This window comes from Doryrhamphus excisus, chromosome 9, assembly GCF_030265055.1.
Source record: "Doryrhamphus excisus isolate RoL2022-K1 chromosome 9, RoL_Dexc_1.0, whole genome shotgun sequence".
NCBI lineage: Eukaryota > Metazoa > Chordata > Actinopteri > Syngnathiformes > Syngnathidae > Doryrhamphus > Doryrhamphus excisus.
This window is the reverse complement of record NC_080474.1, coordinates 11,288,587-11,311,103: the sequence shown is the minus strand read 5'-3', so window position 1 is coordinate 11,311,103 and position 22,517 is coordinate 11,288,587. Positions and strand designations below refer to the sequence as shown.

General features: G+C 40.5%; 2 protein-coding genes across 9 annotated transcripts; one reads left to right on the top strand and one right to left on the bottom strand.

Moving 5' to 3' along the window:
• Positions 1-195: 195 nt before the first annotated feature.
• On the top strand, positions 196-13,243 carry ccnt2a (cyclin T2a). Of its 5 annotated transcripts, XM_058082315.1 has the most exons (10): positions 196-383; positions 877-958; positions 1,034-1,162; positions 1,454-1,514; positions 2,005-2,067; positions 2,997-3,042; positions 5,107-5,270; positions 5,369-5,439; positions 8,541-9,837; positions 10,283-13,241. In XM_058082315.1, the coding sequence occupies exons 1-10, from the start codon at positions 226-228 to the stop codon at positions 10,354-10,356; spliced, it is 2,145 nt and encodes a 714-aa protein (XP_057938298.1). In that variant the 5' UTR covers positions 196-225; the 3' UTR covers positions 10,357-13,241. The 5 variants fall into 5 exon arrangements, 3 of the variants coding, with proteins under 3 accessions (XP_057938298.1, XP_057938299.1, XP_057938300.1); XR_009131667.1 differs by lacking the exons at positions 5,369-5,439; positions 8,541-9,837; positions 10,283-13,241 and having other exon boundaries at positions 2,997-3,428; positions 5,107-5,255; XM_058082316.1 differs by lacking the exons at positions 196-383; positions 877-958; positions 1,454-1,514 and having other exon boundaries at positions 10,283-13,243.
• map3k19 (mitogen-activated protein kinase kinase kinase 19) lies at positions 11,210-22,248 on the bottom strand. Of its 4 annotated transcripts, none has more exons than XM_058082314.1 (12): positions 21,962-22,248; positions 20,314-20,368; positions 19,292-19,391; positions 18,636-18,758; positions 17,332-17,486; positions 17,085-17,119; positions 14,978-16,990; positions 14,793-14,891; positions 12,895-13,133; positions 12,568-12,820; positions 12,168-12,376; positions 11,210-12,055 (listed from the first exon to the last, which is right to left on the bottom strand). In XM_058082314.1, exons 3-12 carry the CDS (start codon positions 19,345-19,347, stop codon positions 11,917-11,919), a joined length of 3,321 nt encoding a protein of 1,106 aa, XP_057938297.1. In that variant the 5' UTR covers positions 19,348-19,391; positions 20,314-20,368; positions 21,962-22,248; the 3' UTR covers positions 11,210-11,916. The 4 variants fall into 4 exon arrangements, with proteins under 4 accessions (XP_057938297.1, XP_057938295.1, XP_057938294.1 ...); XM_058082312.1 differs by having other exon boundaries at positions 19,292-19,388; XM_058082311.1 differs by lacking the exons at positions 20,314-20,368; positions 21,962-22,248 and adding an exon at positions 19,515-19,661.
• Positions 22,249-22,517: the final 269 nt, after the last annotated feature.

Sequence of the window (22,517 nt, the reverse complement as noted above, 5' to 3'; positions counted from 1 at the left end):
ATTAAATGGTGGAAAACATGTTTTTTGGGGGGCAACTAGACAACTAAAACACGACAACAACAAAGACAAATTCCCAAAATAATGAACATAATAAAATTATAATACCACGTATAATATAATATACTATAATATACTTAATTGTTTTAAAAACAATAGGCAAGGAAGTTGCCATTTCCGACCTTTTGGTGACGTCATATCCGCTTTCCCCATGACCATCGCAGAGCAATGGCGACTAGCCGGGGATGTACTTCGAGATGGTTTTTCACCCGGGAGCAACTGGAAAATACACCGTCTCGCCGATATGGAGTAGAGCCAGACCGGGAGCTTTCTTATCGGCAACAAGCGGCAAATCTGATCCAAGACATGGGTCAGAGGCTAAACGTGTATCCTTATTCAACAAAACGAGACATGAAGCTAAGTGACGAGAGTCGGACATTATGCTAACTCTAGCCTCGCTTGTGCTGAACTACGAATACATGTGATTTAAACGTCATTGCGTTTCGTAAAGTGTCACACTTTAATGATGTTCTTTAATTCGCAGCTAAACCATCGAAAACGGTTTTGCTTAGCCACGCGTCAATGAATGTAACATGCTGACTAGCTAGGCCATAGCTTCTTGTCCACCGGGCCCGTGAATCGTCGTTTGTTGGTATGTCAGCCACCCGTTCTCCCAAACTACAGCCTTTTAATCCTTAGTGACATGATTCATATGGAGAAAGTCTGCCTAGTTTGATATTTGCTCGTCCCGATTGTTAGTCAGCAGAAGCGGTATTTGCCCAACATTGTGCGGTTCCCACTTTGTTTTCTTCTTGGGACGTAAACGAGGAGATATTTGTTGATTTAACAATGCTAATATTTCCTTGACCGACATTCCAGCTCTCAATTAACTATAAACACAGCAATTGTTTACATGCATAGATTTTATATGCATCACTCTTTCACCAAATTCCACAGGAATGTAAGTACTCCTTATCTTTTTTAGTATATACTCGTATTTTAGACAAGGTGTACATTTTCAGTGTGTTTGTTTCAGACAATATCTCCTACCACGCTGTTTTTGGCTGCCAAGGTGGAAGAGCAGCCACGAAAACTCGAATATGTGATTAAAGTTGCACACGCCTGCCTCAACTCTCAAGAATCTCCTCTTGACACTAAGAGTAATGTAAGTTTGGGGTCTCTATGTGAAGAATCGTGTTTTTTTTTAACGCATCTTGTCTTTCCAATTCATTCGTTGGCCATGGTTTCCCAATGTATGCCCTGTGCCAACCCCTCTATCATGGGATAATTGTTCCTACTCTGGCCTGCTGTTGGTGTGGTCCAAACAGCTTCAAATTCTTCCACTGAAAGAATTAATGGCCGCTCTGGTTTCAGTTTTGGTCATTTAAACTCAGTTGTTAGGTAAGCTAATAGACTCATTACAATTGTTATGTAATGACTGTCTATCAAACTTCAGGCATACCTCCAGCAAGCTCAAGAGCTGGTGATACTTGAATCCATAGTGCTGCAGACCCTTGGTAAGTAGTGGTGTCCAGAGTGGATGATGCTATGAGAGAGCACTATGTATATCATAACCATTACTGGCTTATCATACTTGAGGGTTTTTTCATATTGATGACTGAGTTTCTGCCTGTGTTTTGTTTTATGATCTACTTTACTCTTTGTATTAATTGTTGAAAAGGTGACATGTCATTCTTTTTTCATATTGCCATTAAGAATGGCCTGTTTAGACTCTATAAAAAATGCATAATTTGTGAAATCCAGTCACAATATTCAGTCTATTACTTGTCACTGTATCGTGACATTGGATTGTTACCGCACAGAGCTTATGTGATTTTACTATTTTTATTCATAATACTTGAAAATTCTTCCATCTAAGTTAACGCTCTGTCCGACGTTGTCACATTCCTAATAACAGTCAGTATAAAACAGTGGGGGGTGGGGGAATGACATGTCACTTCCCAACTGTCTCTGTTGAACTCACCTGTCATATGTATTTTGTTCCAGGCTTTGAAATTACTATTGATCACCCACACACTGATGTGGTGAAATGTTCCCAGCTAGTGCGAGGTAGAGGCTTCTTTCTTTGTCTTTGTTCCGTGTACGTACTCTACCCTGCACCTAATAAATAGGTGGGGAGTGCGGTGAAACCCTGATGACTTGATGTTTGTATGACCGTACAGTATTTATTATCTTTTGCTTTTAATTAGCTTGAGTTTACTTTGCGGTTGTTGGTAACTTGACCAAAACTATCGGTGATTTGTAAACGTTTGGTGAAATTGAAAACCTGAAAATATGATATCAAATTGGTAACGTTTCCCTGCAATTCTAGTTTATTTTTACTTTTGCAGACTGCCACAAATAGATTTGCAGCTACTTGCTCACCCTCGCACATAAACCAATTATGCGCCTAGTCTGCCAGAGAATAAATAGATGTGGCAGTATCAACTTGCAAAATAATCAGGTCCTTCTAGATTAAAGCTTGACCGATATGGGACTTAAAGAAAGCCGCTAACCGATATACAAAAAGAGCATTAATTTTAACAAGATATATAATGTATATTAAGGTAAAGTCTTTCCTATCCAAATTAGAGAGAAGCAGAAAACTACCATTTTAAAATAAAGACGTTTAATTAGTAAGATTGTCAACATAATGACTTGCCACTACCATTTACTTTTAGGTGGTGCCACAAATGTTGGTGCTCTTTGCTTTGCTGGTGCCCTGGCTAACTAGTAACTACAGGTTTCTGATAATGTTAAACGGCGTATTTAGAAGGTTGTAAACAGGTATTCTATGTTCTTAACGTAGGAAAACACTGAATCGGAATACAAACAAGCTCGCAAATAGAACTTCTGTTGTTGTGGGCAACTCGAAGATTTTGTATTTGTCTCCTGTTGGTTTCCATAATTAGTACATTAGCACATGTACTAATTATAAATCAGGCTTTTTATAATTCTAATTATTTGTCCTTTCCTATCTTTTGTCTTGTCTCTCACAGCAAGCAAGGATCTGGCACAGACATCCTATTTCATGGCTACCAACAGGTTGTTATCCTGCCCCTCCTATGTTGCACTTTGACTGCACACCATTGCTTCCTGTAATGCAGGGTACCCTTTCAGTGTCCAACAGGCCCCTCTTGCACTGGTGGTTGTTGGGACGCTTGCCTACTCAGTTCACCTCCTTTGATTAAAGGGAGCGGGACAAAGTGGCTTGTAGTGTTACCGGCCCCAGTTGCAGTGCGGTGTATTGTACAAGGGACCATGTGTTGGCACCGATGGGTTGAATGCAAGATGCGAAGTGTAGTGGTGCGCTTGAAACCCACATATTTTTTCGGTTGCGAAAAAGTGCAGAATTCTAAAAGACACTTTGGTAGCCTGAATAGCCGCTAAAGATTTCACAGATGTAAACATTTCTCATAGAGGTCCTTCCGGTAAGTACAGCAAAATATTTTTCTTAATTATCTTTCATATTTTTTTCTATGCATATATTGTATGATTGTCTGTAGATGCACATTGTTTTCTGACTGTTATGCAAAAACTTTGATAAAAGCTGTTGCATTACAATGTGTAAACCTTTCCTAAAGGAAAACTGCACTTTTGGGGGAATTTTGGTCATCATCCATAATAATAATGTGAGACACAAACACGTCTTTCAAAAGAGAAAGACATGTGCATTCGAAAGATCGAAAAACAGATGGGATCCACTTATGCCGCCTACAAAGACATTAAACTATTAGACCAATAAAACACCTCCCAAATGCTCCAGTGTTTTGTACACCTGTTGTCACCATGTATTAACAGGTACATGTTGTATTTACGCATTAATTTCACATAGAAATAGTAGAAATGAACACCTAGCGTTAAACTCAAAAAGAGCAGTACTGGTGGCATGTTGAGTATGTAATCTGTGATGAAGCTTGTTGCTCCCCGGGCAGTAGCTAGTCTGTGGTATGGCTAAATGTCAATGTGCCAGTATTGTAGTCGAGCTGTGTAGCATTAATTAGAACGCTTTTTGGAGACTTGCACACAACTTTCTAGACAGAATAACACCATCCCATACATGCAGTAACAAACTGTCTCTTTTTATCTGTTTATATCTATTGAACATGCAGAAAAGAGAGATACTTGTTCACATCTTAACTGTTGTGGATGATGGGCAAAATTCCAAAAAAGGGCATTTTTCTTTTTAATGGCAATACCCATTAAGGACCTGCATGCTAAGAATGGTTATACTATATTCTGTAAGCAGGTTTTGAGCATCTCTTGGTATAAAATGAATGAAAATATCTTGGCAAATCAGGTTAATTTTTATGAAAACATGACACTTGATATTTCTGAAAGTGGATCCTTAAAGGGTTTGTTTACAGTTGCCTTTGGTGGAAGAAAATTATTGTAATATCTTCAAATTAATCAACTTCACATCAGTTGCAATGATTCAGTGCTGACTATTTTTTGTTCACATTTTGCACTGAGCGAACATTCTTTAAGGCTGTCCTGATTTTACAGGTCAATCTTTGTTGCGCTTTTTAATGCGCAGCTAAATGCTATGTATTTTCTTCCAAGATGCATGTTGCTGTACGCGAATCTATATACAATTAAGCACATTAGACATTGCTATGGCATTAGCCATTTGTTAATGTTATGCTTGAGATGTCATATTAATGTACTTTGCATGGGATATAGCAATTTTACCAAAATATGATGATTTTTACCATTGTGTCAGAAAATCATTTCCACAAATGGGGGTATAGCTTTTATTTATTGTATATAAATATTGCAGCAGTGGAGCAATAAGGTTAATGGTGGGTTGGGTTTGTTCAGTTGCTAATCCAGTTCCTTATTCAGGTAATTTCTTTACAGGATGAGATTTGAAATTAAATTTTGTTTTGCAGTTAGTTTTCCAGAATTAAATCACAGCTTAAAACCAACGCCTTTTTTGTTTCCATGAATTAACACAATTTGCGCCTTCTGTCCTCATCTTTTTGTTTACATGTGGGACCAATCCTGACCATGCCTGGAATGCATCAATCACCTCATTGACACACAATACAAACATATAAACAAAATTTGTCACACACATGAATTATGGCATACCTTCACACACGACAGTCTCCACCTCACAACATTCTGCCTCCAGTACAAGCCCACAGTCATAGCCTGTGTGTGTATCCATCTGGCGTGCAAGTGGTCCAACTGGGAGATACCAGTGTCTACTGATGGGAAACACTGGTGGGAGTACGTGGACAGCTCTGTTACTCATGAGCTGCTTGATGGTAAGACAAGACAATTTATGATTTATATCATATGAAAAAGGAATTTCAAAGGCATGATTGGAGCTCTACTGCACTGATGCATTTTTTTTTCCCCATAGAGTTGACCCATGACTTTCTGCAGATTCTGGAAAAGACGCCCAGCCGGTTAAAGAGAATTCGCAACTGGCGAGTAAGACGACTCATTTACATTCTAAATTAATTGAACAGACATGTGACACATGACTTGTGTGACAGACATCAAATCGTATTCACTATTGTTGTTCATCTTTCAGTATGTTATGGTACTGAGAAATGCAAGAAACAGCTGTAGGAAGCAGCAAATATATATACACTACCGTTCAAAAGTTTGGGGTCACTTAGAAATTTCCTTATTTTTTTAAGAAAAGCACTGTTTTTTCAACGAAGATAACTAATCAGAAATACACTCTATACATTGTTAATGTGGTAAATGACTATTCTAGCTGCAAATGTCTGGTTTTTAGTGTAATATCTACATAGGTGTATAGAGGCCTATTTCCAGCAACTATCACTCCAGTGTTCTAATGGTACAATGTGTTTGCTCATTGCGTCAAAAGGCTAATGGATGATTAGAAAACCCTTGTGCAATCATGTTGGCACAGCTGAAAACAGTTTAGCTGGTTAGAGACTCTATGAAACTGACCTTCCTTTGAGCAGGTTGAGTATCTGGAGCATCACGTTTGTGGGGTCGATTAAACGCTCAAAATGACCAGAAAAAGAGAACTTTCATGTGAAACTCGACAGTCTATTCTTGTTCTTAGAAATGAAGGCTATTCCATGCAAGAAATTGCCAAGAAACTGAAGATTTCCTACAACGGTGTGTACTACTCCCTTCAGAGAACAGCACAAACAGGCTCTAACCAGAGTAGAAAGAGAAGTGGGAGGCCCCGCTGCACATCTAAGCAAGAAGATAAGTACATTAGAGTCTCTAGTTTGAGAAATAGACGCCTCACAGGTCCTCAACTGGCAGCTTCATTAAATAGTACCCGCAAAACGCCAGTGTCAACATCTACAGTGAAGAGGCGACTCCGGGATGCTGGCCTTCAGGGCAGAGTGGCAAAGAAAAAACCATATCTGAGACTGGCCAATAAAAGAAAAAGATTAATATGGGCAAAAGAACACAGACATTGGACAGAGGAAGATTGGAAAAAAGTGTTATGGACGGACGAATCAAAGTTTGAGGTGTTTGGATCACACAGAAGAACATTTGTGAGACGCAGAACAACTGAAAAGATGCTGGAAGAGTGCCTGACACCATCTGTCAAGCAAGGTGGGGGTAACGTGATGGTCTGGGGTTGCTTTGGTGCTGGTAAGGTGGGAGATTTGTTCAAGGTAAAAGGGATTTTGAATAAGGAAGGCTATCACTCCATTTTGCAACGCCATGCCATACCCTGTGGACAGCGCTTGATTGGAGCCAATTTCATCCTACAACAGGACAATGACCCAAAGCACACCTCCAAATTGTGCAAGAACTATTTAGAGAAGAAGCAGGCAGCTGGTATTCTATCTGTAATGGAGTGGCCAGCGCAGTCACCAGATCTAAACCCCATTGAGCTGTTGTGGGAGCAGCTTGACCGTATGGTACGCAAGAAGTGCCCATCCAGCCAATCCAACTTGTGGGAGGTGCTTCTAGAAGTGTGGGGTGAAATTTCTCCAGATTACCTCAACAAATTAACAGCTAGAATGCCAAAGGTCTGCAATGCTGTCATTGCTGCAAATGGAGGATTCTTTGACGAAAGCAAAGTTTGAAGGAAAAAAATATTATTTCAAATACAAATCATTATTTCTAACCTTATCAATGTCTTGACTATATTTTCTATTCATTTTAAAACTCATGTGGTAAATAAAAGTGTGACTTTTCATGGAAAACACAAAATTGTCTGGGTGACCCCAAACTTTTGAACGGTAGTGTATATATATATATATTTTAGTACTGAGTAAACTAGTGTGTCTGATCAGATATACTTATGAGCAGAGAACGTTAGATCGGTATGTTTCCCATAGATCACACAGTGTCTGCTCTACCTATACTAGGCATCTCAAACTCAACCTACCTTTTGCCTGTTGGAGATAGGGCCGCATCAAGTATTCACCCCACAATCACATTTGAACTAAGTGACTAACTTGTCATCAAACACCCACTCCTGACAGCTTAAAGTGATACAAATATAATTCATTGATGCTTCCCATGTAATGTTAGATGCACTTAAGGTTAAGGAAGTTGGTCTTTGTAACACGGTTTACAAAAAATGCCACAAGAAATGCTTGGAGCCATCATCACTCATTCCTGGGAAATTTTCTGGCTTCCAAGCATGCCTTGCAGCACTTAAAACATGTCTAAAGTTACTTGTTTAGAGTTAACATAGTTGTTTATTCCCCATAATAGTGCTACTTGCCCTGTGTGTGTACTTTTTGATAGGCTGTCATGTTTGTGTTATCACCTTGATAAGTTGCAAGCTTGGGAGTTCAGTGTTGGTCATTGCTCACTAGATAGAACCTCTGACCATCTCTTGTGAGATTCAAGATTCCCACAATATTGACACCCAGGGTAGGGGCATATGATTGAGACTAATGTAATGTAATGAGACTGGACTAATGTAATGTACTTGAAAATGAATACAGGAGGGTGTTCCTTCCGTAAGGGGCTCACATTTCTCAGCCTCCCAGAAAAAATCTATAGTAGTATGGCTTGTTAGGCATTCCAGTATAGTATAGAGCAGCAGCTACATCATCCATTCATCCGTCTTCTATGCTGCTTATCCTTACACAGGGTATGCTGGAGCCTATCCCAGCTAACTTTGGGCGAGAGGTGGGGTACACCAATCACAGGGCACAACCATTCACACGCACATTCACTAACGTTCATGTTTTCAATGTGGGAGAAATCCGGAGTACCTGGTGAAAACCCACAGGGAGAACATGCAAACTCCACACAGAGATGCCCAAGCAGAGAATCAAACCCAGGTCTTCCCAATCTCCTGACTGTGGCCAACATGCTTACCACTTGTCCACTGCAGCTAGATTACCATCGTAATTACCATCATAATTAATTAATGTGTGTGCATGTTTAGTACAATACTAGTTATAGCTGTGTTTATTGACAAGATTTCAATGTTTTCAGCCACGGTTGAAAATTGATATGTTTCCAATGTTTCCAACCTGTGATACAGTATTGCAATATTTAAACAAAGTAGTGATACAAATATGCAAAAAATTGCTTGCTTCCAGTAATTATTTGTCTTTGCATTGCAGGCAATCCAAGCTGCTAAAAAGCCCAAATCTGACAGCATACAACTGACGGATAGCTCCTTAGCTGGCCCTTCAATGCTCCAGGACCATTCCCTGCGTGACGGCTCACTTACTGGAATACCCTCCTCAAGTTTTTCCAAAGCAGGTGCTACCTTCACGATGTCTATGTCTGCTCAGTCGGGGGGGGCACCATTGTCACTGGACTCGCTGACTGGGTCTTTCAACCCACCGAGCCACAGCGAATGGCCCCAGGGCAACCAGAGTTCAGCAGGTTGCGCATCTGACTGTACAAACCAGGAACCCCTCAACATCTCTCAAGAGCATGGACTGTCCTCGCAGGCTTCTGTACATCATAATTCCTCAACATATAAGAATGATAAAAGTGTAGATCTTAACATTGTCAAACAGGAACTAAAAGGAGGCACTGTGAGTGGACATAGCAAGCATCAGTCACCGACTTCATCCTCTTATCCTGCGTCAGCTCAACCTCCACCATCGCAACTCTCTTTAACCCCCAAACTGTCGTTGGACAAATACAGAGAAAAACATACTGTGGAGGTTGCTGTTTCTGGGCAGAAAGTCAGACAAGAACAGCATGCCGCACTCATTGAGAACAACACAAGGGGGAATATACTATTGTCGTCGTCTTCAAACTATGCATCGTCCTTGAGCCATGTCCATTACAAAAATTCACACACAGATCAGATTTCCCAGAGTGCCCAGTGTTTAGGTAGCAGCAGCACTGCCTCACCAGTGAAGAATAAAGTTCCTGTCACAATGGACAGATGTCATCACAGTGACAAATGGGATAAAAGCTCGCTTAATCTTCACCTGGCAATTCCTGGCTCTGGAGGAGGCTCCAAGCTGGACAGAAACAAAGAGGAATTTAAGATGAAGATTAAGGTTTCCTCAGAGCGTAACAGTTCATCTGATGAAGGAAAGGCTGCCAACAAGAGTAAACATTCCAGCCCGCTGGTGAGCAAGGAGAAGCAGCATAGAAGTGTTGATCCCAACCTTCATCGCCATCACAAGTACAGTCACCCTAACCTGCACTCTCACAGTGGGAATGGGCAAGGAGTCTCAGAGGGCCCCAATAGTGGAGGAGGCCTACTCCGAAGTGCTCCAGGACTGATTACAATTGAAGGAATAGCACTTCCTCATAGTGGATCCACATCTTTGACTTCTTCCTCATCAAGAAAGAGGGCATACCTTGAAGCTAATCACAATCAACACCATTCCTCCTGGCCCGCTTCTAACTCCAAACTGAACAAAATCTCCAAGGGTGGCACTAGTGCAGCAGGTACTTTACCCCCATTTTCTCCTCCTTACTCCTCTCCTATGCTGCAGTGCAGTGTTTCCCCTACCATTTGATTAGGTGAGATGCTCAGCTCAACATACATCACACTTGGTCTCCATACTAGATCCAGATAGTGCCAGATCACAATTCTCTATGTATCACACATGGAGGAGCGAATACATTCATTAATTTATTGATTGGTTATTAATGTGCGCAAACTTCTACTCTCTAAGGACTGAATGTACCTTGTGTTTGACTTTAGAATTATTTTATTTCTAGTTAAGAAAGGTGGCTGTTAACAAATGTGATGACAAGCAATCACCTTAAAGTCAGCTGCATATATGTTTCTGCTGGTGTAAAATCTAGGGGAAATACTGCAGTGTAGCTATTGCTGTTGCTACCCCCCCTCTGCATTCTCATTTCTCCAACCCCCTCCTGTTACACTCAGGTGGGCTGCGGACCTCGCAACAGTACCTTCCTCCTAATGAATCGCCCCATGAAGTGGGAGACCAGAGACACTGAGTGGACCATTCTACGGCAGTGGTCTTCAAATGGAAATGGCAGAATATTTCCCACAGTTGAAACTACTATGCCCAGTTCATTAAGTGCCCTAGGAGAAGTAGGCGGTGAGAAATCCTAAACGTAGATGTTACATCTGCAAAAAATTGAGTATTGGGCCTTTGATGAAAGAATGCAGAACTTAATGCTTCCATACAGACCTCTGGGATGTGTTCTCAGTCCCATCTTTTTCTTGGTGTCCAATTGCTTCTGAGCTCTCCTTCCTCAAACAGTTCAAAGAAGTCACAAAGTTTTATGTAAAAGGAGTCGAAAAGTGTGTATTTACATGGATTTGAAGTTTCTCCCTGATTTCACATCATTTTGGAAAACCAATACAGTATATCACATTATCTCTTCAGTAATGCAATATGCGCTCTTCATTTTGTGTTTTTTTTTTTTTTTTACACTTTGTATGAAGTATGGTAATGACCGGCTAGAAAGGATTTAAACTTGAGTTTGTTGGCATTCCATAATGGTAATTTTGATGGATGCCTTTTAAGTTTCATCTCCTTGGTGGCTTTTCTTGGTTTATTTTTACACTTCAGTACTGAGTTTGTAAGTCTTCATCAAAGGGATGAGAAGTTAGAACACACTATTCACAGACAGTGGAGACAAATGTACATACGTTTTCGTATGGTAAGCCAACGATATCATAAATACTCAGGTTTGGGTCTGCTTGGAATTATGACAATAGTTGTAAAATGTTTAAAAGGCTCTTTTTGTTAAACAGAATGGGCGCTGTTGGTGGAATGCAATGTTCCAGAGGCATGTACTGAAACAGCCCTCCTACAGAGGGTGCTGCTTGTCGTCCCATTACCCACGTGGTTTGAGTTGCACCAAAAATGCATATAGGTATGGTTGAAAGTAAATAACACAAAATGACAATTGTAGTGTGCCATGTTAGTGTAAAAATCCTTTGAAGTGTTTATTATTAAGGCACTCAAGCCTTTTACTTGTCAGCCTTGTTTACATAATCAATAGTACTAATCAGAAGAAAGTCAGTTATGTAAAATCCCCGGCTGTGTTTTTTTTTTTCCATTTTGAGATGTACACATATTTTGGACAGAAATTGAAAGGTTGTCTTCCCCTTGATTCATTTACAACCATTGTCTTCACAACAGCTCTAGATTAAACTTTAATCCTAAATCTCTCCATGGACAAGGCTACTCTTGCTGATTAACAGGTTTTCTCATTACTTTACTAAATATGAAGAAGGGGTTAATGTGGTAGTTAATTTTAGACTCCAGCAATGGTGAGAATGTTGAAAATGTTGAGAGGAAAAGCTCTTAAATTGGAATTTAATTTACCACCGATACGAAGGTTGTGTAATTATTTTTTGTCACATAACTGAATAATTGATTTATGTTATTTAATTTGGCTCAAACTGCAATGTTAAACATTTCTATATCTTTATGTTTGCATATGATACAAAGAAGGTATGTGAATGCATTACTACAAAACAAAGAATCAGATAAAACCACAGGTACATGGACGCTACAATAATGCATTTCTCCAAAAACAGAATCAGACAAAACCACAAAGTCCATCTGGATGATCACAGAAGTTGTTTTTCTGTGTACTCCAAGAGGTAACACCATTCCTGTGTCTTGGGATAAATGAATGTTGCAGCAGTTGGTCCGCAGAGGGGCGTAATCGCTGGTCACTTGAGAGGAAGTGAAATTATGTTAGGACATTTAAAGATGTGTAATGAAAAGGAATTTAATTAAAAACTCCCAAGTAACTATTGAGGTGGCACACAGTAAAATAACCTTCACCTTGTCAAGCAGATGTTCACAAAGTCTTTGGCGCTCTCCGAAAATCCCTCAGGTAAAGAAGGCATCAATCCTTGTTTGGCCCCAATGTAGAACAAGGCAGCAATTTTGTCCATGTGTGCAAGAGGGGGCTTTCCTGTGGCCATCTCAAAGACGGTACAACCCACGCTCCAAACATCTGACTTCCTGCCATATCCTGTCTCAGTGATAACCTGTGGAGTGGATTTGAGATGATTATGTTGATTATGATAAATTGATCTCAATATTGAACTGCATTTTTCAATTGAAAAAATGTCCACCATACCAACTTTATGAAGCCCTTTTACATTTGGGGTCAAGAAATGTACACGTAAACCAAAAGGTGGCGCCAAATAACATATATATAATATCCCATCAAACCTACCTCTGGTGCCATCCAGTAAGGTGTGCCATGGACAGACTTGAGCAGGTCCCCACTGCTGTTAGTGGTGTGGGTTATGAAGCTGAGGCGACGTGCACAGCCAAAATCTATGAGCTTGATGACACCAGTGGGCATCAGCATGACATTGTTTCCTTTCAAGTCACGGTGAATGACCCTGTTAAAGTGAAGGTATGCCACCCCTTCCAGGATCTGATGGGTGTATAGCGCCAAAACACGCTCTGGCAGTGGACCAAATCTGAGCACATAAAAGACATCAGAAAAAAACGTTTCTTTTGGAAATCGTTAAGGGACAATTCATTTTATTCTAACCTATGAAGAATGCTGGCGATGGATCCTCCTGGAATGTACTCCATGAAGATGGAAACCATGTGCTGATGGAGGGAGGTCCCAAGGAAACCTACAATATTAGTGTGCCTAAGAGTTTTAAGAAGTTCCACTTCCCCCTGCAAACGACTATACTCTCTCTCGGCAGCCTCTGGGTCACAGGTGTCCAAAGTCACCTGTTTCACCGCTATCAACTGGCCCTGACTTGTCAGGCCGCAGTATACCTGGTGGGAAATGCAGTATAAGCAATAAGGATGCAGAATTATGCTCAATAAATGGGCCTTCCTCCTCAAACTAGGAGCTAGGAACTACACTAGGAGCCATGATGTCCAATACATTTGAGGATTAAAAAAATTACATTTATTCAGAGCCTTGTTTTACTCACTTACTGATATTTTTTTCAACATTTGTCACACTTCAGACTCATTCATTCATCCATTTTCTACTGCTTATCCTCAGGAGGGTCGTGGTGGTGCTGGAGCCTACCGGGTACACCCTGGACTGGTCGCCAGCCAATCACAGGTTGCATATAGACAACCATTCACACTCACATTCATACCTATGGACAATTTGGAGTTGCCAATTAACCTAACATGTTTTTGGAATGTGGGAGGAAACCGGAGTACCCGAACTCCACACAGAGTTGGCCGAGGGTGGAATTGAACCCGGGTCTCCTAGCTGTGAGGTCTGCGCGCTAACCGCTCGACCGCCATGCAGCCTGTTTCAGTCTCAAAAAATGTAAATATCAGTCAATGACACAACTAAACACAAAATTACAGGAGTTAATGAGTAGTGAGTAAGGAACCTACCAAACCCTAACCACTACTGGTTCCACATCAGTTCCTCAGTAACAACAGTAAATGTATGTGCCTTAGTCATCACTTCCTCAGTAACTACTGCATTTCTGTGTACCTAGTTGTAAAGTGAGACCAATGTTTCATTTAAAAATCACCTCAGAGCATGAATGAAGTCATTTATAAAGCTTTGGGACTCCAACGAACTACAGTGACAGCCAAATGGCGAAAACATCAGGCTAAAAGGAACTTGAGTTTTGCAACAAGACAATGATCCAATGAATGGCTGAATAAAAGCAAAATGTGGAGTGGCCTTGTCAAAGTCCTGACCGGAATCCTGTTGAGATGCTGTGGCATTGTGGCTGAATTACAACAATTCTGCAAAGATGAGTAGGCCAAAGTTTCTCCACAGCGCTGTAATGGACTCACTGCAAGTTATCGCAGACTTGACTGCAGTTGTTGCTGCTAAGGGTGGCCCAACCAGTTTAGGGGAAAATCACTTTTACACACATACGTATATATATACTATATATATATATATATATATTATAACAATAAAAAATATAAAACTGAATAACCACATATACTTCCATTTTGTTCCTGAATAATGCTGTGAAAACAATATTGCCTACAAAACCGGAAGATGCACTAAGGTTGTTTTTCCAACTCATGGAGCGCTCAACTCCTGCGTCAGTCTCTCCTTCTCAGTCAGTCTCTCCTACTATATATATATATATATATATATAGTATATATATATAGTATATATATACGTATGTGTGTAAAAGTGATTTTCCCCTAAACTGGTTGTATGTATATATATGTATATGTATATATATATATATGTATATATATATATATATATATATACACACACACACACATATATATATACATACATATATATATATATATGTATGTATATGTGTGTGTGTGTGTGTGTATATATATATGTATATATACATATACATATTGATTATCTGAAATATTCCAGTGTGACAAACTGCAAAAGAATAATAAATCTGGAAGGGGGCAAACACTTTCATACTTATATTTCATATATTTCAATTCCTGTATATTGGTGTACTTACTGTCCCATAGGCTCCACGGCCAAGTACTTCACCCTTTGTCCAAGAAATTGTGTCATCTGACCTAAATCCATGTAAGGCTGCCAAGTCCAATGAAGTAACCTGTCAAAAAATGTTTTTAACAAAGTTTTATGAATTGTAATGCATTGGCAATTATGGCGGATATGTTTCTTCAAGTTTACCCCTACATTCTCATTCTTTCTTGATGAAGGACTGTCTCCTTCGAGGAGCTCCATTTCACAGTTTTTGGGACATGGTACAATGGAGACATCCCTCTCATCCAGTGAGATCAACTCCTCAGCAAGACATTGCAGCAAGTCATCTGTAAGTGGTCCGTCCCCAACCTCATCCAGAAACTTCTGATACACTGGTGACATCACAGTGTGCCCACTACTGTGACAAGATGTCCAAGTGTCGACTCTTGGCATTTGGGGGCTTATTGATAATGCTGGCTCAGGGTCTGTTTGATTTGTATTTCTTGTGCATGTTCTGATGTTTGTTGAACTTAAAGCTGTCTCCTCCATATTTGTATAAAAGTGACTATAACTGTTGTCTGTCATTGGCATACATTTTCCATCTGTGTTTAATGTTTCAGACTTAAATCCAGTAGGAACCTCGTCAAGGGTTGATAATATAGGAACTTCATTCTTCCCTACATCTTCAGTGAGAACTACCTTATCCTCGGGTTTACTTATGCACTCCATTCTGTGTGTGTCCTTTGGTGCATGTAGAAGGTGAGGTTTCACACTAGAGGATAAAGGTTTTGCTTTTCCTTTAGTTGAAACCACTATTGTCTCTGTGGGGCTTCTCCTTAGCTTAGTCTGCACTTGTTTCAAGGGTCTAGGTTTGACCTTATGGATCTCTGGTGACTTCCTGGAATGAGCGGCTTGTAGTTGTTTCTCCTCAAAGCTGACTGGATTTCGAAGTTTATCATAAATCGGACCAGCAAACATCTCATAGATGGCAGGCCCTTTGCCTTCACTCTGAATTGTCTTAAACATGTCGTTATATGTGATGAAGTCCATTACAGATTTAGACCTTTGTGTCCCACCTACATCTGGACTCTTTAACTGGTGGGTGCTCTTTATCTCCCTGCCTTTTGGGGGCTGTCTTGTGCAGGGGTTGCCTACCTTGTCAGGATTTGCTTTTGTACAGTATGCAGTAACCGCTCCGTTCTTTTGCGGCGATTGGGTGTCAGAGGTCCAACACGAAACCTTTACAGATTTAAGATTCGATTTCACCAAAGAGACAGGAACTTCTTTACCAACAATTTGATCATGGCTTCCAGTCGTGTTCTCCAGGGATTGGTTGGAAAGAGAGAGGTGCACTAAATCTTTCGGGGCCTGAGTCAGGTTTAGTATGCTTTTGTCTTTCTGCTTGAGTCTGGTGATAGACAAGTTTGTCCTCAATTCACAATTTGGATTTAATTCTTTTGCCCTGCTTTGGGTAAGCTTTAAAGCTTTCTTCAGTTTTGCATTCTTAAGATCCACCCTTTGATTGTTAGAATTTAATGAGGTTTCTTCAAAAGCTGAGCTAGTATTTAACTTGGCACCCTCAGTTCCACAGTAGGTCGATTCTCCTACTTTGGAATCCTTTGCGGTTGCGGGTTTATCCACCAAGGAATCCTGAATGATTGGATCTGCCCGTTTTACAGTCTGGTTGCAGCCATTATTAATAGATGTTGATAGGAATGGTGTTTCATGTTTCACTGTGTGTCTGTTTCTTATGCAGTAATTCTGGTTGGCATTGTTGCAATTTATAAAAGTCTGACAGTTGACAGACTCTTGTATGCCGGTTGACTTGTGGAGTTGTGATGTGGAATGGATTTTCTTATCCTTCCCATCACCAAACTCACTGTCTTTCAGATGCTTTGAAACCTTGGCCCTTGTGAACATCCTGCCAACGTCTTCATGTATATTGCTTTCGTAATCCTCGTCTTCCAGATCAGTAGAACTCTGGCTGCTGGTACTGGACCCGCTGTCCTCACTGTCACACCTGGCGGGGAGTGGGTCGGTACGAGGGGTGCCCCATGAAAATCTTTTCAAGTGTGTCATGGAACGAAGGCTCTTGGTGATTGGCTTTAAGGGAAGACTGTGCTTTAATGGCGGTGCAGCAGCATTGTCTTTTAGCCTGAGGTCCAGTGGTTCCAGCTGCTTGGGTGTCCGGAGAAGGGCAGCGGGTTGCAGAGCCAATATGGGACCCTGTTGTAAAACCGTAGAATACGTCAATTTATAATCCAGGTCTGTGGTTACAAATAGGAATACATTTAATGGTCATTTGTTGTTTGAACCTTACCTTTTGTTCACTGATCAGTTCGTGAGAGCTCAATCCTACCAACATAGATTGACATTTTCATATTACAATTCACCGTATAGTACTTCCAATGATTTATTATCACAGGAATTGTCTCTTGTGTAATATCTGTATGGCAGGGCAGTATTAAAATGCAGGTATAAAAATATTATCAGTTCACTCTGAAAAGTTTTTGCTAAAACATCTTTCTTCACATTAACAAAAAAATATAAACATGCAAGTTGCGTACGTGTCTGGATGTGTGCCCTGGCCTGAAGTACGTAGTTTGAACTTAGGAGTGGTTCCAGGATACTTGGAGCTGATTGGCTGAGCTTAGTAGGTTCTGCAGGAGACCGCATGCCTAAGGATGATGGAGCCGCTTCCACCAAACTTCTTGTTCTTTGCCTGTGAAGGACACATTTGTTGCACAAGTTGCAGTCAGACTAGATAGGACAGCTCTGGTCTGAAGCCTGTTCAGATGAGCATAACGTCTTCTAAGACAACCTGAACAGCCCAGTTGTGACTGATTGATTGCCCTGAGAGGTTGTAAAATTCCGGATGAGTGCACATGGGTGATTCTCCTGAAAGGTGTACCAAAGAAGGTTTCATCGCTTTGAAGGGTATAGTGATACTGCAAACACATTGAATGAACAGGTCTAGCAGTGTGGAATATTTGTGTCTGTTGTGTAGAAGGCCTGCAAGGCAGATTTCCAAGACAAAAAAAAACTGTCTCAATTTTGCCAAGACCTTTGGGAAAATACTCTGTGGTCTGACGAGACAAAGTTGAACTTTTTGGAGGGTGTGTGTCCCATTATATCTGGTGTAAAAGTAACACTGCATTTCAGAAACAGAACATTATCCCAACAGTGAAATATGGTGGTAGTAGTGTGATGGTCTGGAGCTGTTTTGCTGCTTCTGGACCTGAAAGACTTAATGTGATAAATGGAACCATGAATTCTGCTGTCTACCAAAAAATCCTGAATGATTCGGGCCATCTGTTTGTGACCTCAAGCTGAACGGAATTTGGGTTCTGGATATGATAAAATAAACGAATTATGTGTGGGTGTCATGTGACTTCATTTGTCACATCCACATTAGTAAGTCAAACTCGTTTCCTTTTACTGCTTTGAGTTTTTATGACTTAGTCACTGAAGTGAATCAGGTACTTGACTAATTGTGACTGGCATATTGCACAACCGCTTTCAAATTGTAGCAAAACTATAATCAATAAAGTAACCAATATAGTCTTTAAAATACGGCTACTGTATTTACAAAGCAGGAGAGGCTCTCTACTGACATGAATGGAGCAGGATCTACTTCACAGGAGCATGTTGTTTTAAAAGGACCTCTCTGGTTTACTTGTATGTCTTGCTCAATGGCAAGCAGGAGAAGTCTTTCTGCGATTTTGCATACATTTTAGGCTTTCAGTTGTTTAGGAAAATACTCCCCTCAACACTCAAGTGATTACATTTTAATTAAAAAACAAAAGTTTACAAGATGTCAATAATATTTTGAAGTTTGACAAAATCTGCATTCCATCCATCTGGTATGTACCTGTGTTTTGGGGGTACAGGATGGCGGTTGCTTCTCCGAGTCAGCTGTCTTGATGAAGGAACGCAATCTAAATGACTCTGCTGTCTGCAGTTGTTGCCCAGGCTGGGCAAAGGCAAAGTTCGTCTGAAAAAGATGGGAAACAAAAGTGAAAACAACTGTTTGTCAACATTAGATATATAGAATATAAAAAAATATATATATAAAACCAAAGAACCATCCCTTCCAAGTAGCGTTCTCTACTTCTCAACATTAGAAACCTGCCCAAATATCATTTTGTCCTTGGATAATTTGGACTGGATTCAAAAGGGAGGCTCCCATGTAAAAAGACAATGGGCCGATTCACCAAACCCCTCCTCACTCCCTGACTGTCTGTTTCTAACCAGTTTGAGGAGAACAGGTTGTCCTCCAGCCACAGCGACAGGTGGCCGCATACAGGTCTGGTGTTGTAACCGGAGAGCAAACCATTCACATGCTGATGTCAAAGTAAGATGCACTTGTTGACATTTCGGGAAAATGTTCGGGGAAAGCATGCATACTGTGTTACTGTGTGTCAACTGTACGCACATTTGCTTGTATGTACACAAGTGTTTTTAATTACTTATAAACACCTGTTAAAGGGTGCGAAGAGTGTATAAACATAAGTATACTCATCCAACCTTCTTCCTGACATAGCGTCTTGGTAGGATTGGACCATGTCTGTCAGTGTTTCCATGGCATTTTGGTCACAGTAAGGACTCCCCTCATCTTCCTTATCTGCTACAAACAGACACAAATTATGTACTTATATGAAAACATAGAGTGGATTAACACACACTAATATCACACACTACAACAATAGAGTCTTATTATTATGAACAAATAATTTGTCATGGTTGTTACCTTTTTATGCGCTCTGCTCCCTTTGACTGTAGTTGCCATTTTTACATCTCCATTCATTACTAAACTTGTTTTCTACCCCCCCCCCCCCTTTTTAGCTTACATTTTGTTTTCTCCTTGTGTGTGAATAGGGCTGCTACTATGTCTGAGGTAAATGATGGAAAGGAAGGCACTCAGAAAGAAGGTTGTACTGTCAGTGAGACCCCACCCATGCACCTTAGTCCATCCCACCGTGTCCTGTCTTAATCCTTCCCTGCCACTCCTCCCTCCCCTCCCATTTCACGGTGATTTTACCTTATTCACCCAATACAAGAGATGCTATTTGTATAGTTCAATGTCACTGCTAAAAGATGGATTGTGATTTTTTTGTAGAGTGGTCATATACTGTTTCAATACTAGATACGATTATGGAAAATCATATGTCAAATATGCATCACATCCATGTCTACAGCCCTTGCCTTTACCAGCAGGTGGCCTCATGAGTGTGTGATGGCCACGGTAAGATAACCATGAATACATCACAAAAAAAGACAATCAGAGGAAAATAAAGCATAGCCCTGCATTTGCTGGAGGTTATTCTGGTATTTGAGCACATGACGACAGTGTTTGTCAGAAATGTAGAGAGAGGTACGCTTGCTCGCTGTCCATCCCTGACAAATAATTCAAAGAAAGTCTGGTAATTGTTTCCATTGGAACACGATGGTACATATTTACCCTCCCACTAATAGTGTCCTCAATCAATAACTCACTATATATATCACTATCACGCTGTCAATGAAATGGTCATCAAAATACCCCGTACCATGTCTGGAGAATTTATGATGGTCAAGTTGACATTAAGACGATTCCAATGTTTCCTGCAAAACAAATAATATGGTTTAAGCCAATAAATGCACTGACGACTGGTGAACATGATTCTGAAGATTCTGATTCTGCATCAAACAAATCAGTGTGTGGATGCAAAACAACTTTCTCCAGCTAAAGTCAGCCGAAATTGACATCATTGTCTGTGGCCCACAGAAACAAAGAGAAAGTGTTATTAGTCACCTTGAGACTCTTTCTATAAAACATAATCAGTTTACAAATCTAGGGGGTAATAATGGACTCACATCTGAGCTTTAACAGCCACATTAAAGCCACAATACTATCTTAAGACAGATTTAGAGAGACTAATCCATGTTTTTGTCTTCAGCAGCCTAGACAACTGCAACAGCCTTCTCACCAGGCTTTCTAAACAAGCCGTAAAACAGCTGCAGTACATCCAGAATGCTGCTGTACTTACTTGAACCAGGAAATATGGAAATATAACCATATTAGTCCAGTACTCAGGTATCTGCATTGGCTTCAGAGAACAGCTCTTCTTGTGTATTTTTCATGGTATTGCGCTAAAGTTAAAGTCACATGAACATCTTGGGTTCTGGGAAGCTCAGGGACTGGTCTCCTTGCGAGTGTGCCCAGAGTCGGGACTAAATATGGTGGGGCCGCATTTACTGCCAAAAATCTGGGACAGTCCTCCAGAAGATGTGCGACCATCCTCGACTCTGGCAATGTTCAAATCCAGGCCGAAAATAAACTGTGAATATGACAACTGAAAACATTTTATCTGTATTCTTCATTCATTTTCTACCGCTTATCCTCATGAGGGTTGCGGGGGGTGCTGGAGCCTATCCCAGCTGTCTTTGGAAGAGAGGCGGGGTACACCCTGGACTGGTCGCCCGCCAATCACAGGGCACATATAGACAAACAACCATTCACACTCACATTCATACCTATGGACAATTTGGAGTCGCCAATTAACCTAGCATGTTTTTGGAATGTGGGAGGAAATCGGAGTACCTGGAGAAAACCCATGCATGCACGGGGAGAACATGCAAACTCCACACAGAGATGGCCGAGGGTGGGCTGTAAATCTTCAATTGTTATTTATTTATTTTTTAATGGAATGATTTAAGTATTTTATTGTAATGATTTCAGAATTATTTTATGTTTTATGACATCCATGAAGCACTTTGTGTACCTATTGTGTTCTATAAATACACTAGCCTTGCCTTGCCTGCTTGAAAAATCACATTTTGAATTAAAAGTCCTCTTATAATCATAGAAAATGTCAGGATTCTATCTTCAATGTTGCAATTCTATGTTGCAATCGGAGATGCTGCTCCCTCGGCCCTTACTATGTACTCCTTCAGTGGCAACCCCAACAATAAACAACATGAAAATAACTCTACACACAATGTGAGCAGTCACTAATCATCATCTCCACATACTTGTCATTGCGGCCATCACTAAACCTTTCACTAAACTAAATGTTTTCTGTTTATCTGTCGGTTAACAGCAGTAAAACACTACACCAGTCTGTGTATGCTTATTGTGTATGCTTATTTCCAATAAAAATTACATTCTAGTCTATATTATGTCCTAGTTTATTAAATGAAAGGTAAGTCACTTACCTCAAAGTCGCTATCTGGTATAAAGTAGTTGTGATGGGCTGTTGTCTGAGTGAGGCAACGTGTGGGAACCTGATCTGTGAGGCTTTCAATGTCCAACTCTACATCCAAATATCTAAGATCTGCATCCTGGCAAGACGTGTGTTTGTCTGGAAGCAGGGATGACCCTGGGCTGGCATCTGCAGTATAGAAATAATAGAAATAAAAGCGTCTATGACTTACTTGGAGCGTCAATGGTCTGAACAGGTCAAGCCTTTTAAAAACTTGAAATCCCCATTTGGGGAGAAAACGCCCCCACCCCCTTCAACACACAGTTGTTTAGACAAGGTGTGGGAAAAGTTGTAAAACAACAAAAAAGAGAATAGGTATCTCCTTGAACTTCATTACTCATTTCCTCATCTCATTCCACTCATTCCATCATTATTAACGTTGGAAGTCATCATAATTTCATTCAACTCCTGTTTCTGTTTTATATACTTGACACAGACACACACTCTCAAATTGAAGGCGCTTAGTGGCATTAGTAGCTCACGCGCACACACACAAACAAGCTTTTCTT

Coding starts and splice junctions, on each gene's coding strand:
- ccnt2a (XM_058082315.1), top strand. CDS start 226: ATGGCGACTAGCCGGGGATGTACTTCGAGATGGTTTTTCACCCGGGAG. Junction 959..1,033: donor TCACCAAATTCCACAGGAAT/GTAAGTACTCCT, acceptor TGTTTGTTTCAG/ACAATATCTCCTACCACGCT. Junction 1,163..1,453: donor CTCTTGACACTAAGAGTAAT/GTAAGTTTGGGG, acceptor ATCAAACTTCAG/GCATACCTCCAGCAAGCTCA.
- map3k19 (XM_058082314.1), bottom strand. CDS start 19,347: ATGGAAACACTGACAGACATGGTCCAATCCTACCAAGACGCTATGTCA. Junction 17,487..18,635: donor CCTGTACCCCCAAAACACAG/GTACATACCAGA, acceptor TGTCCTTCACAG/GCAAAGAACAAGAAGTTTGG. Junction 12,056..12,167: donor GTGAACATCTGCTTGACAAG/GTGAAGGTTATT, acceptor CTTCCTCTCAAG/TGACCAGCGATTACGCCCCT.